This window comes from Cervus elaphus, chromosome 16 (assembly GCF_910594005.1).
Source record: "Cervus elaphus chromosome 16, mCerEla1.1, whole genome shotgun sequence".
Lineage (NCBI taxonomy): Eukaryota > Metazoa > Chordata > Mammalia > Artiodactyla > Cervidae > Cervus > Cervus elaphus.
In genome coordinates, this window is record NC_057830.1 from 16522228 (window position 1) to 16544232 (window position 22005).

General features: G+C 34.5%; 1 protein-coding gene across 2 annotated transcripts in view; it reads right to left on the reverse strand.

The window, feature by feature from the left end:
* Positions 1-10327: 10327 nt before the first annotated feature.
* The window catches only part of TMEM38B (transmembrane protein 38B), a 61595-nt gene continuing 49917 nt past the window's right edge, over positions 10328-22005 (reverse strand). For both annotated transcript variants that reach the window (XM_043927227.1, XM_043927228.1), the window contains one exon: positions 10328-12263. In XM_043927227.1, the coding sequence (XP_043783162.1) occupies positions 12048-12263 (216 nt within the window). In that variant the 3' untranslated portion in view covers positions 10328-12047. The remainder of the gene's footprint in view (positions 12264-22005) is intronic.

Consider the following 22005-nt stretch of genomic DNA (forward strand, 5'->3'; position numbering starts at 1 on the left):
AATTTTAATATCCAAACTGTTCCCCAGATTTGGGACATTCTCTGCCATTATTTCTTTAAATAAACTTTCTTTCTTCTTCTACCTCTCTTCTTCTTCTGGGACTCCAATAATTCATAGATTGTTTCTTTTTAATTTTGGTCAATTTCCACTTTTAGCATAATAGTAGCTAATCATTTCCCCACCCTAGCCCTCTTGCCAGGCATCCACACATGTGTTCCAGGAATAATCTGCACACAACTTGCAGGAGCCAGGGCTGGGAAAAAAACTGCCTTCCAAATATCAGGGATCTATGCTTTGCTTGCTGATTGATGTTTTTGATCACAAAGGTGCAAAGTAGGCAGCCATTTTTGTTTCACCACTCCCCCCCCAAATTAAATAACTTGTAGGGGATATAAAGGGCCAATGCCCTTTTTCCTCTCTTCATATTTCTCTCTTCGCCCTTTTAGGATCCAGACATTAAGGGTTGGACATTTAAAAACAATGGCATCTATGGAAGAAATGAGAAAGTGACTGTGCGTGCCCAATAAAAGGCACAGGCTGAAAACAGACATGAGAACACTTTATGTTTATACCTTGGGCTAATTCCTAACACAAAAATAATCTGCAACAAACACAAGACAAAACAAAATAATAAACAAAAACAATTTCTTATAAACCACCAAACCCTAGGGAAGGGGGAGAACCTGATTTGCATTTACAACATTATTAGATCCAAATGTCCAGCTGTCAACAAAATTCACAAAAGAAACAGAAAAGTGTGGCTCATTCAAAATAAAAAAATAATCAGAAACTGAAACAGACCTAGTGGCAGATTTACAAGATAAAGACTTTTAAAAAGTCTTAAAGATGCTCAAAGAACTAAGAGAAGATGTGGAGAAGCCAAGACAACAATGTGTAAAAAAAAAAAAAAAAAGGAAATATCTATAGATGGAAAAGCTAAAAAACAAAAAGAAATTCTGCAGCAGAAAAGTACAATAATTGACATTTAAAATTTACATGAGAGAAGCAAAGACAAATTTGGGCGGGCAGCAGAAATTATCAGCAAAACTGAAGATAGGACAATGAAAATTACTAGAGGAACAAAAAGAAAAAAGACTGCAAAGTGAACAGAGCCTTCTTGACTACCATCTAGCAGAACATTATCCACATTGTAGAAGTCTCAAATGGAAAAGAGAACAAGAAATAAGAGACAGCATTTGAAGAAAAAATGGTTGAAAACTTCCCAAATTTGATGAAAGATATAAACATTCAAGAAGCTCAATGATCTCCAAGTAAGATCAACTCAAAGAAACTCAAACCAAGACACATTATAATCAAACTTTCAAAAGACAACCTTGAAAGCACCAAGAGAGAAGGGATTCATCACATATAAGGGATACTCAATAATACTGTCAGCAGATTTCTCATTAGAAATGTTGGAGGCCAGAAGTAGACCAACATATTCTAAATGTTAAAAGAAAAAAACTTGATGACCAAAAATTTTACATCCAACATAAATATCCTTTAAAAGTGAGGGAGAAATCAAGACATTCTTAAATAAACAAAAATTCAGTTTGTTACCACTAAATCCTCCCTAAAAGAAATACTCAAGTGAGCTGCTGTGTGAAATGAAAGGATACTCGATAGTAACTTGAGGTGATATAAAGAAATATAGAACTAATAAAGGTAAATAGATGTATAATGATAAAAGCTGATATTATTGTAATAATGGTGGACAAGTCCACATTTTGTTTTCCACAATGTAAGAGAGTGATATATCTTTTAAAAACAATTATTAGTTTAAAAGTAATATTGTAACTATCATTTGTAACTCCACATTTGGTTTTCTACTTAAGAAGCTGATGCATTTATATTAATTATTAGTTTATATTTGGGGGCACATAATGTATAAAGATGTAATTTTATGACATCAACAATCAAAAGGGGTGGAAACAGAGCTATTAAAAGAGCAGAGTTTTTATGTTATTGAAGTTTAGATGGTATAAACTCAAATAAGAATGTTATACCTTCAGGATGTTAAATGGAATTTTCATGGCATCCAAAAAGAAAATAGCTGTAGAATATATACAAAAGGAAATGGGAAAGGAACTTAAACATTTCACTACAAAAAAAATCAACTAAATGCAAAGGAAGACAGTAATGCAGGAAATGATGAATAAAAAGTTATGTGGCATGGACGAAACAAACAGAAAGTGACAAGAGAAAGTCCCTCTACATCACTAATTGCAGGCATATCTCATTTTACTGCACTTTACACTTATTGCATTTTTTCTTAATTGAAGTCTGTTGGTAACTCTGCTTAGTACAAGTCTGTCAGTGTATTTTTCCAAGAGCACCTGCTCATACTTTGTGTCTCTATGTCACATTTCAGTAATTCTCACAAAATTTCAAACTTTTTCATTTTCATTTGTTATGGTAATCTGTGATCAGTGATCTATGACGTTACTATTGCAAAAAGATTAATTTTCCGAAAGATTCAGATGATGGTTAGCATTGTTTAACAATAAAGTAGAAACAGATTAAACTGCCCAATCAAAAGACAGAGATTGGTAGAATGGATTTTAAAAATGATCCAACCATATGCCCTCTACAATAGACTCACTTTAGACCCAAAGACAGAAAGACTGAAAGTGAAAGGATGGGAAAAGGCATGTAATGCAAATAATAACGAAAACAGAGCATGACAAAATAACTTTAAATCAAAAAAAGTTGTAAGAGACAAAGAAGGGCATTATGCATTAATAATTATACATTAAGGCAAGATCCAATAGAGCATGAAGATACAACAATCATTATTATATTCACTATACTTACATAGCTAATAACAGGCCATCAAAATACATAAAGAAAAAGTTGACAAAATTGAAGGGAGAAATAGACAGTTCTTAACAATAGTTGAAGACTTCAATACCCCATACTCATAATAATATTAACAGAACAACCAAAAAGAAGGTAAGAAAATAGAAGACTTCAACAGCACAATAAACCAACTAGATCTAACAGACATATACAGAATATTCTACCCAATAAGAGCATATACATTCTTCCCAAGTGCACATGGGACACTTTGCAGGATAGAGTATATCTTAAGTCACAAGAGAGTTGAATAGATATTATGCAGTGTATCTTCTCCAATCACAACAGAACGAAATTTAAAAATCAGTAATAGGTTTAAATTGGAAAATCCACAAATTTGTGGAAATTAAATAGCACATTCTTAAACAATGGACCAAAGGTTATATACAAGAGAAATTAGAAAATACTTCGAGACAAATGAAACTAAAATACAACATACCAGAACTCACAGAACACAGGGAACGCCAGGCAAAGGGAGAATTTTATAGCCCAAAATGCTTATATTCAAAACAAGAAAGATTTCAAATCAACAACCTAACTTTACAACCTAAAAAACTATAAAAAGAACAAACTAAACCCAAGCTAGCAGAAGAAATAAAATAAAAAAGATTGTAGCAGCAATAGACAGAGAACAGAAAAATAATAATAAAAAGTAATGAAAACAAATCAACAAACCTTTAGCTAGATGAACTGAGAAAAAAAGAGAAGATTCAAATTACCAAAATCAGAAATGAAAAGGAATAAGGGAATTCTAAAGGAATAAAAAAGGACTGTAAGAGAGTACCATAAGCAACTGTATACCAACAAAATGTATAACTTAGATGAAGAAATTCCTAGAAACGTAAAACCTGCAAAGACTAAATCACAAAGAAATGTACAATCTGAGAAAACCTGTAACTAGTAAAGAGTAGTAAAAAAAAAATCCCAACAAAGAAAGCCCCAGATCTAATGACTTCACTGGTGAATTCTACCAAACACATAAAAGAACTAATACTAATCCTTTTCACACTTTTCCAAAAAATTAAAGATGAGGCAACACTTCCTAACTCATTCTATGAGAGGCCAGCGTTATCCTGATACCAATGTTAAGCAACAACACTACAAGAGAAAACAAAACTATAAACCAATATCCCTTAAGAACACTGATGCAAAAATCAACAAAACACCTCCAAGCCAAATTCAACAGCATATTAAAATGATCGTATCCCATGACCAAGTGAGATTTATTCTTGGAATGCAAGGATGGTTGAACATAGGAAACTAATCAATGTAATACACTACATTAATCCCATAAAGGAAAAAAACCCCAGATGATCACCTCAACAAATGCAGAAAAAGCATTTGACAAAACTCAACACATTTTCATTATTTTTATCATGAATAACTATCACTGAATAAACTAGGAATTGGAGGAAGCTACCTCAACATAATAAAAGCCATATAGGAAAAACATACAGAGAACATCAAGCATGATAGTGAAAGACTATAAGATTTTACACCAAAGATCAGGAAAAAAACAAAGTTGTTCACTTTTGCCACTTCTTTCAAATATAGTACTGGAAGTCCTAACCAAAGCAATTAGGAAAGAAAAGGAAATAAAAGGCATTCAAAATGGAAAGGAAGAAATAAAACTGTCTCTATCTGCTGATGGTGCTCTATGTAGAAAACTCTAAATATCACAAAAAAGTTAAAAATAATGAATTCATCAAAAAGGCAGGATAAAAATTAAACACACAAAAATTAGTAGCATTTCTATACACTAAAAAAGAAACAATCTGAAAAGGAAATCATGAAAACAATTCCATTTACAATAGCATCAAAAAAGAAAAAAATGTTTAGTAATTAGCTTAACCAAGAAGGTGAGAGACTTACACAATAAAAACTATAATAATATTGCTGAAAGAAGTTGAAGAATGCATAAATAAATGGAAACACATCTCATGTTCATGGATTAGAAGTATTAATAGTGTTGTCAATAATACCCATGACCTACAATAGAATTCCTGTCAATATCTTGATTTCTTTAGAAAAACTCATCCTAAAATTGATACGGAATCTCAAGCAACCCCAAATAGCCAAAATAATCTTGAAACAGAGCAAAGCTGGAATACTTACACATTTCAAAACCTGCTCTTTTGTGACCCCATGGATTGTAGTCCGACAGACTCCTCTGTCGATGGGATTTTCCAGAAGAGAATACTGAAGTGGGTTGCCACTCCCTTCTCCAGGGGATCTTCCCGACCCAGGGATTGAACCCAGGTCTCCTGCATTGGAGGCAGATTCTTTACCATCTGAGCCACCTGGGAAGACCCCAAAACCTGCTACAAACTACAGTAATCAAGAGTGTTAATACTAGCAGACATACAGACATATACACCCAACTAGATAGAATCGAGCCGCCAGGAATTAAACACATATATGGTCAAATTTTTGACAAGAGAACAGAGACTGTTCAATGGGGATGGAACAGCCTTTCTAATAAATGGTGCTGGGAAAACTGAATGAACACATGCAAAAGAAAAAAGCTGAACCCTCCTAACACTATATGCAAATATTAACTCAAAGTGGATCAAAGGCCTAAATCTAACACCTAAAACTATAAAACTCTTAAAAGGAAAAATAGGACAGATCTTCATGACACTGGATTTGGCAATGATTTCTTTAATATGACACCAAAGGCAACAAAATAAAAAGTAGACAAATTGGACCTCATAAATATTTTTAAATGTATGCACCAGAATATTAAGAGTAAAAAGGTAACCCACAAAATAGGATAAAATATTTGTAAGTCATATATCTGACAAAGGATTTATACAAACAATATATACAGAACTAAAACTCAGGGACAGGGGAAAAAAAAAAAAGAAATGACCAAATTAAAGCATGAACTCGGATAAAGTTCATGGCTTGGATAAAGATTTCTTCAAAGATTTACAAATGGCTAATAAGTTCAGGAAGAGATGCTCAAAGTCACTAATCATTTGGGAAATGCAAATCAAAACTACAATGAGATACCACCTCACACTGATCAGGATGGCTACTATCAAAGAAAAAAAAAAGAAAACAATGTCTTGAATTGGGTATAAAAACCTAGAACATTTATGAACCTAAATGTCTAGAACCCCAAAGATTTGGTTCAGACAGGGATTGCAACTTAAAAGATTCTGGACAGTTTGGTTTCAAGTCTTTTTTTATAAAGAACAACATTAATAACACTGCTCAAGATAAGAAGGCAGGACCAAACCTCAAGCCTCTTGAACACAAACCCACTTTAGAGGGAGACAGAAAGATTTTAAAAGATTGTGTTCAACTGAATTTAATTACCACAAAACTTATCATAATACCTACTTGCAATCAGAGGGAAGTATAATGTGAGCTTCTGAGGACTTGTATTCAACTAAGAACATGAAAGATCAGACATAAGGTGAATGCAGTAATTGGCATAGTAGTTCAGTAACAGCAATGAAAGAATTACCTAAATGCATGAGTCAGAAGGCCATACAGAGCAACTGAGCTCCTCCATAATAATACCACTATATCACCATAACATCATAACAGTAAAATAAAACACAGTAATAGTGTAATGAAGAGAAGAGACTTCTGAACAAATCTTACTGACCTGTGGTATTTAAATATTATACATAGGAATGACTGTGGTACAGTATTCTGCACTCCAAACTGCAGAACTCTGGTTATATCCATAAATCAACTAGATGCTTCACTGTGAAATAATGTTTTAAACACATTTTCATATACCTTATTTTCTGAACAGTCCTTTAACGTAAGCCAACATGGCAAAGACATGTGTCTTCTAAAATAAACTGTTCTCTTCCTCAGTAATATAACCCCCAAAATACCAGCTGCTCAAAATGAAGACTATAACAAGCTAATGTTTCATTAATTTTTGTTATTCATATTTTTATAAAATGCATGCATTTTCCCTTAGGTTTAGACCTCCTGCAATTCTTCCCAGCTGTATACTTCAACATTTTTAAGCTGAATCATTTCCCAAGTATATTATTAGTCCTTTGAATTTTTCCTGTCACTTACACAGGTTTTCATAATACCAAATGTCCTCTGCAAATTTAATCAAGATGTTATGTACTTCTCTTCACATCTCATTAAGATGTCAATGTAACAGTGTTGCTTATCAGCCACTGTAGCCTATTCCTTTCACTTCATATTATCCTCAAGAAAGGTTTCAGTCTACAGTTTATTTTACTGAGATAGACTGAATTTTTACATCAAACTTCATATGATTACACAAAATATTTCTAAAAATACAAATATTCATTATCAACTTTATTCTCTTTACTAATACATTCTACAGGGGTGAAAATACATCTTAAGTTACTTTATACAGCAGGAGAGTCCCCTCTTCTCCCCACACCAAACCACAATCCCACCATATGAACTGCTTATTTTTATCCCAATTAAATCTTAATTCTCTTTATTAAATGTAGTAAAAAAAAAAATGATAGTTTTCAACTTCAATTCAGAGTGCCATGTAACTTTGTATTGTCATGGATTAATAGACAGCCATGTAAACAAAGCTGTGCTGATTTTCAAACCAGATGTATCTGGATTGTACATTTCAATATGGATCACCAACTTCCCAACTAATCCCATACCTAGACTGAGTTTAGAGGATTTTTATTGTCAGATTCTTATTCACCATCTCTTGTAAATACCAAAGTTGTGATAAACCAAGGACAAGCCTACATACAAACTCCCTAAATAGACATACCCTGGTAGCTCAGTTGGTAAAGAATCTGCCTGCAATGCGGGAGACCTGGGTTCAATCCCTGAGCTGGGAAGATCCCCTAGAGGCAGGCATGGCAACCCACTCCAGTATTCTTGCCTGGAGAATCCTCACGGACAAAGGAGCCTGACGGGCTGCAGTCCATGGGGTCGCAAAGAGTTGGACATGACTGAGCGACTAAGCACAACACAAAAAGTCTTGAATTCCTATAATGTATTTAAAGAATACATTATAGGAATTTACACGTTACAAATTCCTACAGAAACAGTGACTGCATATATAGCATGTACAGTGATTTTTGAGAAGAACCAAAAATTAGGCCCAAATAATAGAATCATTACATAATAGCATAAAGCGTTCCTCTTTTAAGTGCTTTTCAGAATAAAAGCAAGGCACTCCTTTATCTGGGGATCCTCAGATGGGCAAATGTATTTGACTTGTGTGTTCAGTTGCATCCAACTCTTTGAAGTCCCTTGGACTGTAGCCTGTGAGGCTCCTCTGCCAGGGAATTTTCTAGACAAGAATACTGGAGTGAGGTGCCATTTCCTACTCCAGGGGATGTTCCCAACCCAGGGATGGAACCTGCATTTCTTGCATCTCCTGCATTGGCTGGCAGAATCTTTACCACTAGTGCCACCTGGGAAGCCCATACTTGTAACTTAGAGGTAGGCAAAAGTTTCTAAGACATAGAAAACAATAACTGTAGAACAGAATTCTGGGAAATTAGTTTTTTGAAATTTAAAATGTGTGCCCATTAAATGACATCATTATAAAAATGACATCATTATATAGGTAGTCCATAGGCCCCACAAAAATATGTACCAAACACCTACTTAACAAAGAATGGATATCCAAGATACATGAAGAACTTAATAATAAAAAGATAAATCTAATAAAATATGGGAAAAACATCCAAAGAAACACTTTACAGAGCAAGATATACAAACGGCCAATAAGTACACACGAAAGTGTTCTACATCACATTAATCATTAAGGAAATGAAAATTAAAACCATAAAACCTATAAACCACTCATTAGAAATGAACAAAATTAAAATGCTGGACAACACTAATCCTGTGTAAGACTGTGGAACTCTCATACGTTGTTGTGAAGTGTAAAATGGTACAACTACTTTGGAAAAGACGTCTAGCAGTTGCCTTTTTTTTAATAAAACATAATTCTACTCCAAGGTATTTGTTCAACAAAAATAAAAACACATGGTCCCCAAAAGATTTGTACAAAAAAATGTTCACAGTAGCTTATTCAGAACATCCCAAACTATAAACAGCCTTGATGGGCATCAATAGGATAAACAAACTGTGACACAGTCATATAGTACAATGCTATAAATAATTAAAGAGGAATGAACTACTGATAAATGCAACAAGATTAATGAGTTTCAAAAACATTATGCTGTTTGAAAGATGTCTTATGCCAAAGAGAATATACTGCATGATTTTATTTCTATTCAGTTGTGGGGGAGGGGGCTTAACTAGAAATGAACTTCCTGAGGAATTGGTAATGATAGGAGTTTAGACTGTACCACTTGTATGCATTTGCCAACTCTTTAAATATGTGCTTTCACTGTATGTGAATTTTAACTTAAAAAAGAACAAACTGTAAAAACAAGAAAAATTCTATCAAAGAAATATGTCTGTTAAAAACAAGTGTGCAATTGTACTAAATAAGAAAAATAAATTCAATAATTTTGGGGAAAAATACATAATCTAACTCAACTAAGTGAAGAATGACCTTGCACTTAACACAGATGTCTGCCTGACTTATTCCCCCACTTCCTCTCCAGTAAAATACAATTTTAACAGAAAGGCCTTTCTAACTCCTACTTAACCAGTACCCCCAGCTCTCTCACTTTCTGTCCTTGGGTCCTGCTTAATATATACTCATAACCTTTAGTATTACCACAGGAACATATCTGTTTGCTTATTCCATGTCTCACCACCAGTAAAATGTAAACAAGAAAGCAGTAGGGGGAGAGATGATATTCTTGAACATGTTATTCCACCTCTAATGTATCACTCATTTGCGATCAACTTGTGATCTGTGGTAGATTTTAACAGAATAATGTACGCCTTAAAGGAATAGACCAAAAAAAAAAAACCACCAAAGAGGGAAAGTCTCTCCTCTTCTCTCCATATTTTGCTTTCTGCCTACAGGAAAGCTGGAATTTCCCTGAAGTCCATTCACTCCACGTTATCTGTGGAGTCCCTCACCAGCCATTACACCCTCATCAAGGAACAGTGACTAATCTGATAAATCGGAGTTTGATATTAATTTGGCCTTATTTCACTAGAGGGTGAGATCACTGAGTTAAGCCAGCCCGTGTTCTTGCCAGTTTCTCGTCTCCTCTTATTTAAGAAAACCTACCAGACCTTAATTTTCTCAGTGCTACCTGTCTGTCTGTGTGAAGCAGGCCCACAGGCTTCATTCATATTACATGTTGGGTAAGGAATGTAACAATCTGCTTTGCAAATCCAGTCAAGTCTCTGCAGGCAGCATGAATAGTGGGAGGTTTCAGGCCTAAGCCATGTCCTCCAGTAGAGCTCTTAAAAATCTTGAATTAAAGATTATGGATACTTGAAAAGATTAATAAAGTCTGTATATCTCATGCAGACAGTAATATTTGGATATATATCAAATCAACCAAAAGGCCACAGGAGCTATATACTCCTATATCAAGAAAAATAGAAAGAAACATAAAAATAATAATTTATTGCAATAAGTTTATCTTTAATACAAGTGTAAAATAAGATTCCTGCCATTTCAATTACAGTGAAACCCAAACTTCAAAACTAAGCCAGTAATTAGCAACATTTTAATTCTGAAAAGTTAACTATAAAAGTATCAAATATAACACAGAACCCTTAAATATTTCATGACTTTTCAGAATATTAAAAAATTAACTATTAAAAAATTAACTTCTTATCATTCCAAAGTTATCAAAGGTCCTCCCCCTCAAAACAAACTTTCTTAGCAAGTATAGTACCTGCTGGTGTTTATATATATATTTTTAAAAATTTTAAAAACCAAGACTTCCAAATTGAGTATGATTTGAATATTTCTATGTCATCCAAAAATGCTTGATACATACTAACTCTATGCAGGCTCATGGTCTTAGCAGAAGAACTCATGTCAGTCACAAAGTTTTTAAAATTATAACTGGACTTTTAAACTATAAAATAAAGTTTAACATTATTTAATAACTTTTCTACTTATTATTATATTATTGTAATTATTTTTGCCAATAGGTACAAAATGTAACGTCATCATTCTTTACTCAAGTAGACTACTACCATACAAGATTTTAGTTTGTTTCTTCTTAGTTAGCTGGATGCTGTCAGATGCCCGAGGTCAATTCTCATTAGAGCTGAGTATTTACACATAAGGGTAACTAGTTTTAATGTAAAATAAAATTAGTAATATATGTACATGTACATTAAAACATAACAAACAAACAAAAAAAAACATAACAAACATATGTAAAACTAGTAAGAGACATTCAACTAGAAAACTGAGAAGTACTCATAAGAAAGTAAACATTAAGGTAAATTTTTTAAATTTAAATAATCCTTAAGAATATACAAAATGCTGTGAAGAATTTCTCCCACAGTTAAAACTACTGTGTTTTAAGGAGAGAGGAAAAAAATAAGCTCCTCAAAACTTACAAAGCAACATGGACTTAATAACTTATTAAAAATTATGCCCCTGATTTTCTTTTGAGAAAAAAGAAATAGTACAAACAAGGGCATGAAACACACTTAAGATTATGACTAATAATATTCTATTCTCACTGAAAAATGCTAGTAGAAAACAATTAAATTTCAGATATTTCCATTTAATGTGGGCAAAAAATACAATGTTCATTTCTGAGATATAAGCTAGTAATTTATTTTCATTCATAATATAAAGTGATTTAGGTAAAGTTTACTCTTCCCAGTACTCAAAATTAAACAAGAACTGTTTTTCATATCTAGGAATTATAATGGTAATGTGAAAATAAAAGTTTAATTTTGCTAAACTAAAACTCAAATAGATTCAAATAAAAATTTATGAAAATATCTAGATTAAACAATAAGACTTTAATTTTTGTTATTTTGCAATGACAGTAGGTTTACTTTTTCGAACATTTTTTAAAAATACAGTCTTCTTTTATCCATATAAAACTTTCAAAAATCACAATAGAATCTTTTATATGTAACTTAGAAAAACAATTTCACATGATATACTCATAACACTCAGAAAATTACAATCCAGAAAGGGACAGTCTCCCTGAAACAGAAAGAAGTTCTTTCTTTTTGTCACCTCCAATTCTTATATATAATCTTTATTTACATCATTTACAAGAAATATTTATCACAATCTGACAGGTAGATAAGAAAATTTTTTGCTTTCTAAAGCTCATCAAGTGAATTTACTCAGTCTTCTTACTATGTTTCTTTTTAACTTTCTCTGAAGCATTAGCTACAGGTTTTGAGGTAGATGAACCAGTACCATTGAAAGATGCTTTTGTTTCACTTTTCTTTTCACAGGGTAAAAACTGCTGCTGCCAGCCAAACAGCATCCGACTCAATGTATCTTCAAAACAAGCAAAAGGCATAAGAGCAGTCTCTGTAATCATCATGGTTATCTGAAAAAAAAAAGTTCAATTTTGAATTTAAATACAAATGTCTTCTGTTTCCCTAAATTGAAAGGAGAAAGTGAGAAGAGGAAAAGATTCAAGACACATTTTTTTACTGAGGTATAACTGACATATAACAGTATACTAGTTTCAGGAGTACAACACAATGGTTCAATATTTATATATAAAGTGAAATAACCACCAGAGTAAGTCTAGATAACATTCTTCATCATGCACAGTTACATATACACACAATTTTTTTATGTGATGAGAACTTTTAAGAGCTACTCTCTTAATGACTTTCAAATATTACAACAGTTACCATGCTACACATTACACACTTGATGACTTATTTGTTTATAACTGAAAGTTTGGAACTTTTGACTCCCTTTAACCTATTTCACCAAGCCTCACCACCCCTAACCCCCACCTTTTGGCAACAACTAATCTGTTCTCTGTATCTATGAGCTTGGATTTTTTTAAATTTTAGATTCCACATATAAATGAAATCATAGTGTATTTGTCTTTGTCTCATTTTTTCACCTGGCATAATGCCCACTTATGATGATAGCTGTGGGCTTGCCATATATAACCTCTATTATGCTGAGGTACATACCATCTATACCCAGTTTTTTATTGTAAGTGGACGTGGAATTCTGTCAAATGCTTTTACTGCTTCTATTGAGAATTATATGATTTTTATCCTTCATTTTGTTAATGTGATTTATCAATTCATTTGCAGATGATGAACCATTCTTGCATCCCTGGAATTAATCCCACTTGATCACAGTGTATAATTTCTTTAATGTATTGTTGAACCTGGTCTGCTAATATTTTGTTGGTTTCTGCATCTATGCTCATCAGGGATACTGCCCTGTAATTTTCTTTTCTTGCAGCATCCTTGTCTGATTTTGGTGTCAGGGTAATATAATGCTGGCCTTATAAAATGAGTTTGGACGCATTCCATCATTTTTTTATTTTTGGAAGAGTTTGAGAAGGAATGGTATTAATTCTTTTAATGTCTGGTAGAATTCACCAGCAAAACTGTCTGGTCCTGGACTTTTGTTGGGAGGTTTCTGATTTCTGATACAATCTCCTTACTCGTAACTGGTCTGTTCAGATTTTCTATTTCTTTGTGATTCAGTCTTGGTAGGTTATATGTTTCTAGAAATATATCCATTTCTTCTAGCTTGTCCACTTTGTTGGCATATAAGTGCACACAGTAACACAGTAGTTTTTTACAATCCCTTGTATTTTTGTGGTATCAGTTGTAATGTCCTCTTTCGTTTCTAACTGAATCCATGAGTTCTTTTTCTTTCTTGGTGATTCTAACTAAAGGTTTGTTCATCTTGTTTATCTTTTCAAAGAACCATCTCTTACCCTGATCTCTTCTATTGTCCTCTTAGCTTGTATTTCATTTATTTCCACTCTGTTACTTCCTTGCTTCTACTACCTTTGGACTTCATTTGTTCTTCTTTTTCTACTTCCTTTAGGTATAAAGTTAGGTTGTTTGTGATTTTTCTCATTTCTTGAGGTAGGCATTTATCACTATGAACTTTCCTCTTAAAACTGCTTTTGCTACATTCCGTAAGATTCGAATGTTGTATTTCTAGTTTTGTTTCAAAGTACTTTTTTTTTAAAAATTTCTTCACTGATCTCTTCATTGACTCTCCGCTTGTTCTATAGTATTCTGTTTAATTCCCACATGTCTGTGATTTTTCCAGTTTTCTTCTTGTAAATGAATTTCTAGTTTCATATTATTCTGGTAGAAAAAGATTCTTGATATGATTTTCATCTTTTTAAATTTATTAAGACTTGTTTTATGATCTAACATATGATGAACCCTGGATAATAGGCCATGTGTACATCAGAATAAAATGTATTGTGTTGCTTTTGGATGGAATGTCCTATCTAATCTGTAGTTAAGTCCATCTGAGGCAACGTTAAGTCCTTTGAGGCAATGTTTCCTTCTTGATTTTCCATCTAGTAATCTATCCATTACTGTAAGTGAAGAGCCTTTAATAAAAGTCCCCTACTATCACTGTTTTGCTGTATATTTCTCTTTACAAAGTGTTAGTTGCTCAGTTGTGTCTGACTGTTTGCAACCCCGTGGACTGAAGTCCACCAGGCTCCTCTGTCCATGGAATTTTCCAAGCAAGAATACTGGAGTGGGTAGCTATTTTCTTTTTCCAGTGAATTTTCCTGACTCAGGGATCGAGCCCAGGTCTCCCATATTGCAGGCAGATTCTTTACTGCCTGAGCCACCAGGGAAGCCCCCTATTTCTCTTTAGGTCTGTTATTATTTGCTTTATATATTTATGTAGATACACAAATATCTGTAACCAAAGGACATGAATTTAAGTAAACTCTGGGAGATAGTGAAGGACAAGGAAGTCTGGCATGCTGCAGTTCATGGGGTCTCAAAGAATTGGACAAACTTAGCAACTGAACAACAACAAAACATTTGCAAATGTTATATATCCTGTTAGACTGACCCCTTTATCATTACTTACTACCCTTCTTTCTAATTAGTCTTTTTTTTTTTAAGTCTATTTTATCTGATATAAGCAGAGCTACGCCAACTTTCTTTGGGCTTTCATTTGCAGAAAATACATTTTTCCATCCCTTCACTTTCTGTCTGTTTCTCTCCTTACACCTGAAGTGAATATCTTGCAGGCAACACAGAAATGGGACTGACTTTTTTTATCCATTCAGTCACTCTATGTATTCTAAGTAGAGAACTTAGTTTGCATTTAAATAATTAATAAGTATGTGAACGCTTGTGTGCTAAGACTTCAGCTGTGTCCTACTCTCTGCGACCCTACTTACTGTCATTTAGTTAACTGTCTCCTGGCTGTTTTGTAGTTCCTCTCTGGAACTTTCATTCCTTGCTCTCTTCTCTTATGGCTTGATGACTTTCTTTAGAATGCTTACTTTCTCATCATCTTTTTTGTATTTATCATGAGACTTTCATATAGCAACTTACATAAATAACAGTCTACTTTAAGTTGACAACAACTTAAATGCATTTTAAAGCTTTATATTTTTACTCTTCCCCTCAACATTTTTTGTTTTTGATATTATATTTCACATCTTTTTATCTTGCATGTATTCCCTCATTGCTGTAGTTATGGTTTTACTACTTTTATTTTTTAAGATTCATACTAGCTTTTTAAGTGATTAGGCTACTGCCTTTCCTATATATTTATTCTTCTTTACCAGTGAGATTCATATTTTCATGTTTTGTTGTTACTAATTAGCATCCTTTTCTTTAAGCTTAAAGAAGTCCCTTTAATACTTCTTGTAAGGCCAATGTAGTGGTGATGAACTCCTTTAGCTTTTGCTTGTCTGGAAAAATTCTTTAACTCTCCTCTAATTTTTAATTTAACTCTGCCAGGTAGAATAATCTAGACTGGAATTTTTTTCCCCTCAGTAATTTGAATATATCATGCTACTCCCTTCTTGCCTGCAAAGTTTCTGTTGGAAAAATCTGCTCATAGTCTTATGGGGGTTTCTTTATACATAACACATTGTTTTTCTCTTGCTGCTTTTAAGAATCTCTCTTGCCTTAAACTTTTGCCATTTTAATTATAATGTTCACTTCCCTGGTGGTCCACTGGTTAAGAATCTGCCTGCAAATGCAGGGGCCACAGGTTTCACTCCTTGGTCCAGGAAGATCCCACATGGAAGCTGCCACATGCCATGAACAGCTAAGCCCATATGTCACAGAATACTGAAGCCAGCACGATCTAGGGCCCGTGCTCCACAAGAGAAGCCACCTCAATGAGAAGCCCACACGCTGCAATCAAGGGTAGTCCCTACTCGCCACAACTGAGAAAGCCTGAGCACAGCAACGAAGACCCAGTGCAACCATAAATCAATTAATATTTTTAAAAAGAATCATCAGTTATAATGTGTCTTGGTGTGGGTCTCTTTGGGGTCCTCTTATGTGGAACACTCTAGGCTTCCTGGATCTGCATGTCTGTTTTCTTCCCCAAATTAGGTAAGTTTTCAGGCATTATTTCTTCAAATAATTCTTCTGCCCCTTCCTCTCTCCTATCTCCTTCTGGGAGCCCTGTTAACGTGAACGTTAGTCCTTCTGAGATTGTTCCATAAATTCCCGAAGTTATCTTCACTTTCTTTTGTTCTTCTTCCTTTTAGCAGCTCTCAGTGGGTGAGGTCTACTGCCCGGTCTTTAAGTTCACTGATCCTTTTTGCTTCCATCTGGTCTGCTGTTGTACCCCTGTAGTAAATGTCTTAGTTCAGTTATTACAGTCTCCAGCTCTGTGACTCTAGTACTTTCTTGTATTTCCTATTTTCTATATTGAAGTTCTCTGTTCAGAAGGCATTCTTAATTTAATCTTCAGGAGAAGCAAATTAAGCTAGATTCTAAGAAAAAAAATTCTGTTCTTTATAACTTTACACTTAACTAACGGAAAAGAACACAACTCCTTAACAATAATAAAAGATACATTTGTGAGTGCCAAATGAGGAGCATAAGCAAAAAAAAAAAGAATACATTTAGTAACAAAAGAAAATAAGAAGACAAAATATCATTTACAGTCTACACCAAATGACCAATAGCTATTACTACTATGCACTTAACATGTGCTAGAGCTGTGTGATACTTTATTCTATTTAAATGTAATCTAAAAACTACTCTATCATTACTCTCATCATAAAGATGTAGAACTCAGGTTCTGACATGTTAAGTAACTTGTTCAAAGTCACAGAGCTAATCAGTGATAGAAGAGTTTAGAACACTCAGATTTTTTTTTTCATTTATTTTATTAGTTGGAGGCTAATTACTTTACAATATTGTAGTGGTTTTTGCCATACATTGACATGAATCAGCCATGGATTTACATGTGTTCCCCATCCCAATCCCCCCTCCCGCCTCCGTCTCCATCCCATCCCTCTGGGTCTTCCCAGTGCACCAGCCCTGAGCACTTGTCTCATGCATCCCACCTGGGCTGGTGATCTGTTTCACCCTTGATAGTATACTTGTTTCAATGCTGTTCTCTCTAAACATCCCACCCTCGCCTTCTCCCACAGAGTCCAAAAGTCTGTTCTGTACATCTGTGTCTCTTTTTCTGTTTTACATATAGGGTTATCATTACCATCTTTTTAAATTCCATATATATGCATTGTATACTGTATTGGTCTTTATCTTTCTAGCTTACTTCACTCTGTATAATGGGCTCCAGTTTCATCCATCTCATTAGAACTGATTCAAATGAATTCTCTTTAATGGCTGAGTAATATTCCATGGTGTATATGTACCACAGCTTCCTTATCCATTCGTCTGCTGATGGACATCTAGGTTGCTTCCATGTCCTGGCTATTATAAACAGTGCTGCGATGAACATTGGGGTGCACGTGTCTCTTTCAGGTCTGGTTTCCTCGGTGTGTATGCCCAGCAGTGGGATTGCTGGGTCATATGGCAGTTCTATTTCCAGTTTTTTAAGGAATCTCCACACTGTTCTCCACAGTGGCTGTACTAGTGTGCATTCCCACCAACAGTGTAAGAGGGTTCCCTTTTCTCCACACCCTCTCCAGCATTTATTGCTTGTAGACTTTTGGATAGCAGCCATTCTGACTGGCGTGGAACACTGAGATTTTGACTTCAATCGCTAAATATACTGCAGTCTGCCACTATCTAAAGTCACAGTCTTCCAGTAAAGTATAGAATAGTGCCAGTAGGGAGGAATATACTCAGTCTTTAGCCATCCAAAATTTTCCATATATAAATTGAGATAGTGAGAGGTAGAATGGAGAGAGGTACCAACCTATTATCTGGCAAAATATACAATGTTCAGAGATATTTAGATTTGCTCAAGAAATCATCATGGAACCAAAATGAATCTGGCAGAACTTTACGATTCAGAAAGGTTCCAAAAAGTCTATGAATTTCCAAGAGTCAATTCCTCCAGCAGATCGCAGATAATGAATCAAACTAGGTATTTTTTGGAATTAAATATTCACAAGAGGTACCTATATAATCAGCTTTCTTAAGGACAATGTAATCAAGAGTAAATTCCTAGTATCTGCAATATAGTTTAGGTAGTGGGGAGCTGGAGACAAAGCAGGTGTCCATTACAAGAAGAATGTATAAGTAAAATAAACAGTGTAATTGTTAAAAGTAATAAATAATAAAGTCATATGGAAAAATTCTTGTATATTGTTAGATGAAAATGCTACAAAGAACAAAAGCTCTAACGTACTATCATTGATATTTAAAAATGCACACATACATAGCATTGTGAATGTACTAAACACCACTGAATTGTAAAATTTTAAATAGCTGAGTTAGCTATGCCACTTTGACCTCAATAAAAATAAACAAATAATAAATGAATACTTTTACTGCATGTACATAAACTACAGGCCAACCATGACTAAATAGCTTATCAGACTAGTATCCCAACAGAATCAATATAAAAGACACAAATACATAAAGCAACAGTTAAAAGGCACTGGAGTACAACCAATACAGGTATAACCTGGTGGGATTGTGATCCCTAAAAGCAAGGAAGTTGAACAAAATGAGCTTCACATTTATCTTGGCATTTTCTTTTCAGGAGAGAACAACAGCTGAGAGGCCAAAGAGCTGAGCACCCTGCTCCTTGATGCTGGGAAGACAGGTTGGAGTTCAAAGTCAGGCAAGATGGAGCTGCCCAGCGGTACAACTCAGGCTTAAACTGAGACTCCCAAAAGGATCACATTCTAGAAAGGCAAATCTGAACTACAATAGCACCAACAAAGCCTAAACTAACAGGATTTGTGCATTAAACTTGGCTGCCAAAAGAATGTTGAGTGTAATCCCTGACTTCAAAGATCTTACAGACTAGTCAGACAGGTAAGTAAATCAGTAATTATACAACAGCAATGGAGTAAGTGCAGTAACATACACTTTCCCAGAAATGTTAAGACATGGATTTGGAAGTCATTATGATATAAGTAAAAGGTAAAGGCATAAATATGAATGTGATCACCTAGAGAGAATATAAAATGAGAAGAGTCCAAATACAATGTTAACATCTGAATTTATGTAATTACTGGTTAAGACCCAAGAAGAATTTCTTTAGATAAAATTATTCTTTAGAATAAACAGTTACAATGAGATGTACTACCGTAATTATTCTGGTCATAGCTTGACTTCAAGGACTGTCAACAAAATACAAAAGATTTCAGATCAAACAAGGGTCCACTGTCTGGAAAACAGCAATGTATTTTTATAAAATCCAGAAAAGAAGAGTGTCAGGAGCTAAAGTAATTCTTGAGAATGTGAACTATAGTTAAGTATTTTTCAAAGTCAAGTTTTAATAGAATTTCCACTCCCAGTAGACTCATCACTCAGCTGAGGAATACTGTTGACATAGAAATTACTGCTGAGATAGACTTACGAGGTTCATGGACAGAATTCTGTGAATTCAGCCTCTTCTGAGGGCTTGATTCAGCAAGGGGACACAAATATAATGGTGACAAATGAAATGAACCCTTATTCTTCTACAAATAAAACATAAAACTCTCCCTATTCAGCAACTTATTAAAAGAAAAAGCATATTACCTAAATTAAATAGCATTTGACTTCACAGTCTCTAATTTAAAAAGGGAAGGAAACCAAAGAATCTAAAAACTTTAAAGATACTGATATTTAAACATATCCTAAAACATAAATTAATTCCACTAAAGAAATTGTTTGAAGCTCTTCCACATTCTTTATATCTCATATTGATCATTTCAAAATATGCCCGGAAAAAATGTGATCTAAAATATAAGTTCCTCAAAGGCACAAACAGAACTCATATACTTTGATATCCTCTATAGTGCATAGCAATGAGAATAGAATACAACGAATAAACACAACTTCTACATCACATGAATAATTCAAGGACTATTATAATGTATCTGTATAAGCAAAATTTGCGAAATTAACCTTTCTCTCCACCCAGAACATACTTCTTCCTGTCTCCATCTGCCCAAATTCAAATATCCTTTGCAGTATAACTGCAAGGTGTCTATTGCATTAAACCTTCTCCAACATCCTCTAATGAAGCTTCTAGAATATAGCACACTCAACCAGGTTTTCTGGTCACTCTATACTTCTTAATTGGTGATGTCATTCACTCAGACATTAATAATTATTAACCTGAATGACTGTCAAATCTTCAGATCCTCATTTTTATAAATCTCTTCAGTAAGCTGGGCAAGTAAACTGTTCATCTGGTAGTATAGCCTTAGATAAATAAGTATGAGATAATTAAACACAGAGAGACCTATGAAAGAACATTTTGGTCATTTATCAGTCAGTCACCAAATATATATTAAAAATCTACTTCAGGCACCAGACACAACACTAGGGACACAGTGATGAATAAAACAAACTTGGTCCCTATTCTCATGAAGTTTAAAAGCACAGTGCTTTGTATTTCTTCTTAGACAATAACATCTTGAACAAAGAGTCTGTGTCTTGTTCAAAGTTTATGTGTCCACTTGTATCCCCCAAAGAGCTTAATACCATTGTCCCTCATTCTTGTATTCGACAATACTATACTATGTGAATAGTAAGTAATTGTTAGTCACACAGCCAAGTCTGATTCTTTGTGACCCCATGGACTGTAGCCCACCAGTCTCCTCTGTCATGGAATTCTCCAGGCAAGAATACTGGAGTGGGTTGCCATTTCCTTCTCCAGGGGCTCTGACTGACCTGAAGACACCTCTCAAAAGCATTCAGCATAACTGACCATCCCTTTAAATACCATCTCCTGGTTTTCAGCAGCTTCTTTCCAGTTTCTCACTCTAGATCTTCCTTATCTAAATATCAGAAAAGTTCATGACTCTGTCCTTTCTCCTGTCTCTACCTTTTGTCCCTATGTAATGTAACTGCCTCCCTAAGATAATTTATAAAGCAAATACAACCTTAGTAAAATACCAACAAATTCTATTACGGAATTAGGGAAACTACCAGTAAAAGTTCATATCAATATACCAAAAAAGCTAGGAAAAAACTGAAAATAAACAAACATGCCAGAATATCCAGAAAAGATTGAAAACGAAAAAGTGCCTAGTTCTCCTTGTAAATAGGATACATAGAGATGATACCACCCTTATGGCAGAAAGCAAAGAAGAACTAAAGAGCCTCTTGATGAAAGTGAGAGAGGAGAGTGAAAAAGTTGACGTAAAGCTCAACATTCAGAAAACTAAGATCATGGCATTTGGTCCCATCACTTCATGGCAAATAGACAGGGAAACAACGGAAACAGTGACAGACTTCATTCTTTTGGGCTCCAAAATCACTGCAGATGGTGACTGCATCCTGGTAAAATCACTGCCATGAAATTAAAAGACGCTTGCTCTTTGGAAGAAAAGTTATAACCAACCTAGACAGCACATTAAAAAGCAGAGCCATTACTTTGCCAACAAAGGTCCGTCTAGTCAAAGCTATGGGTTTTCCAGTAGGAATGTATGGATGTGAGAGTTGGACTATAAAGAAAGCTGAGTGCCGAAGAATTGATGCTTTTGAACTGTGGTGTTGGAAAACACTCTCGAGAGTCCCTTGGACTGCAAGGAGATCCAATCAGTCCATCCTAAAGGAAATCAGTCCTGAATGTTCATTGGAAGGACTGATGCTGAAGCTGAAACTCCAGTACTTTGGCTACCTGCTGTGAAGAACTGACTCATTAGCAAAGACCCTGATGCTAAGAAAGATTGAAGGCAGGAGGAGAAGGGGACGACAGAGGATAAGATC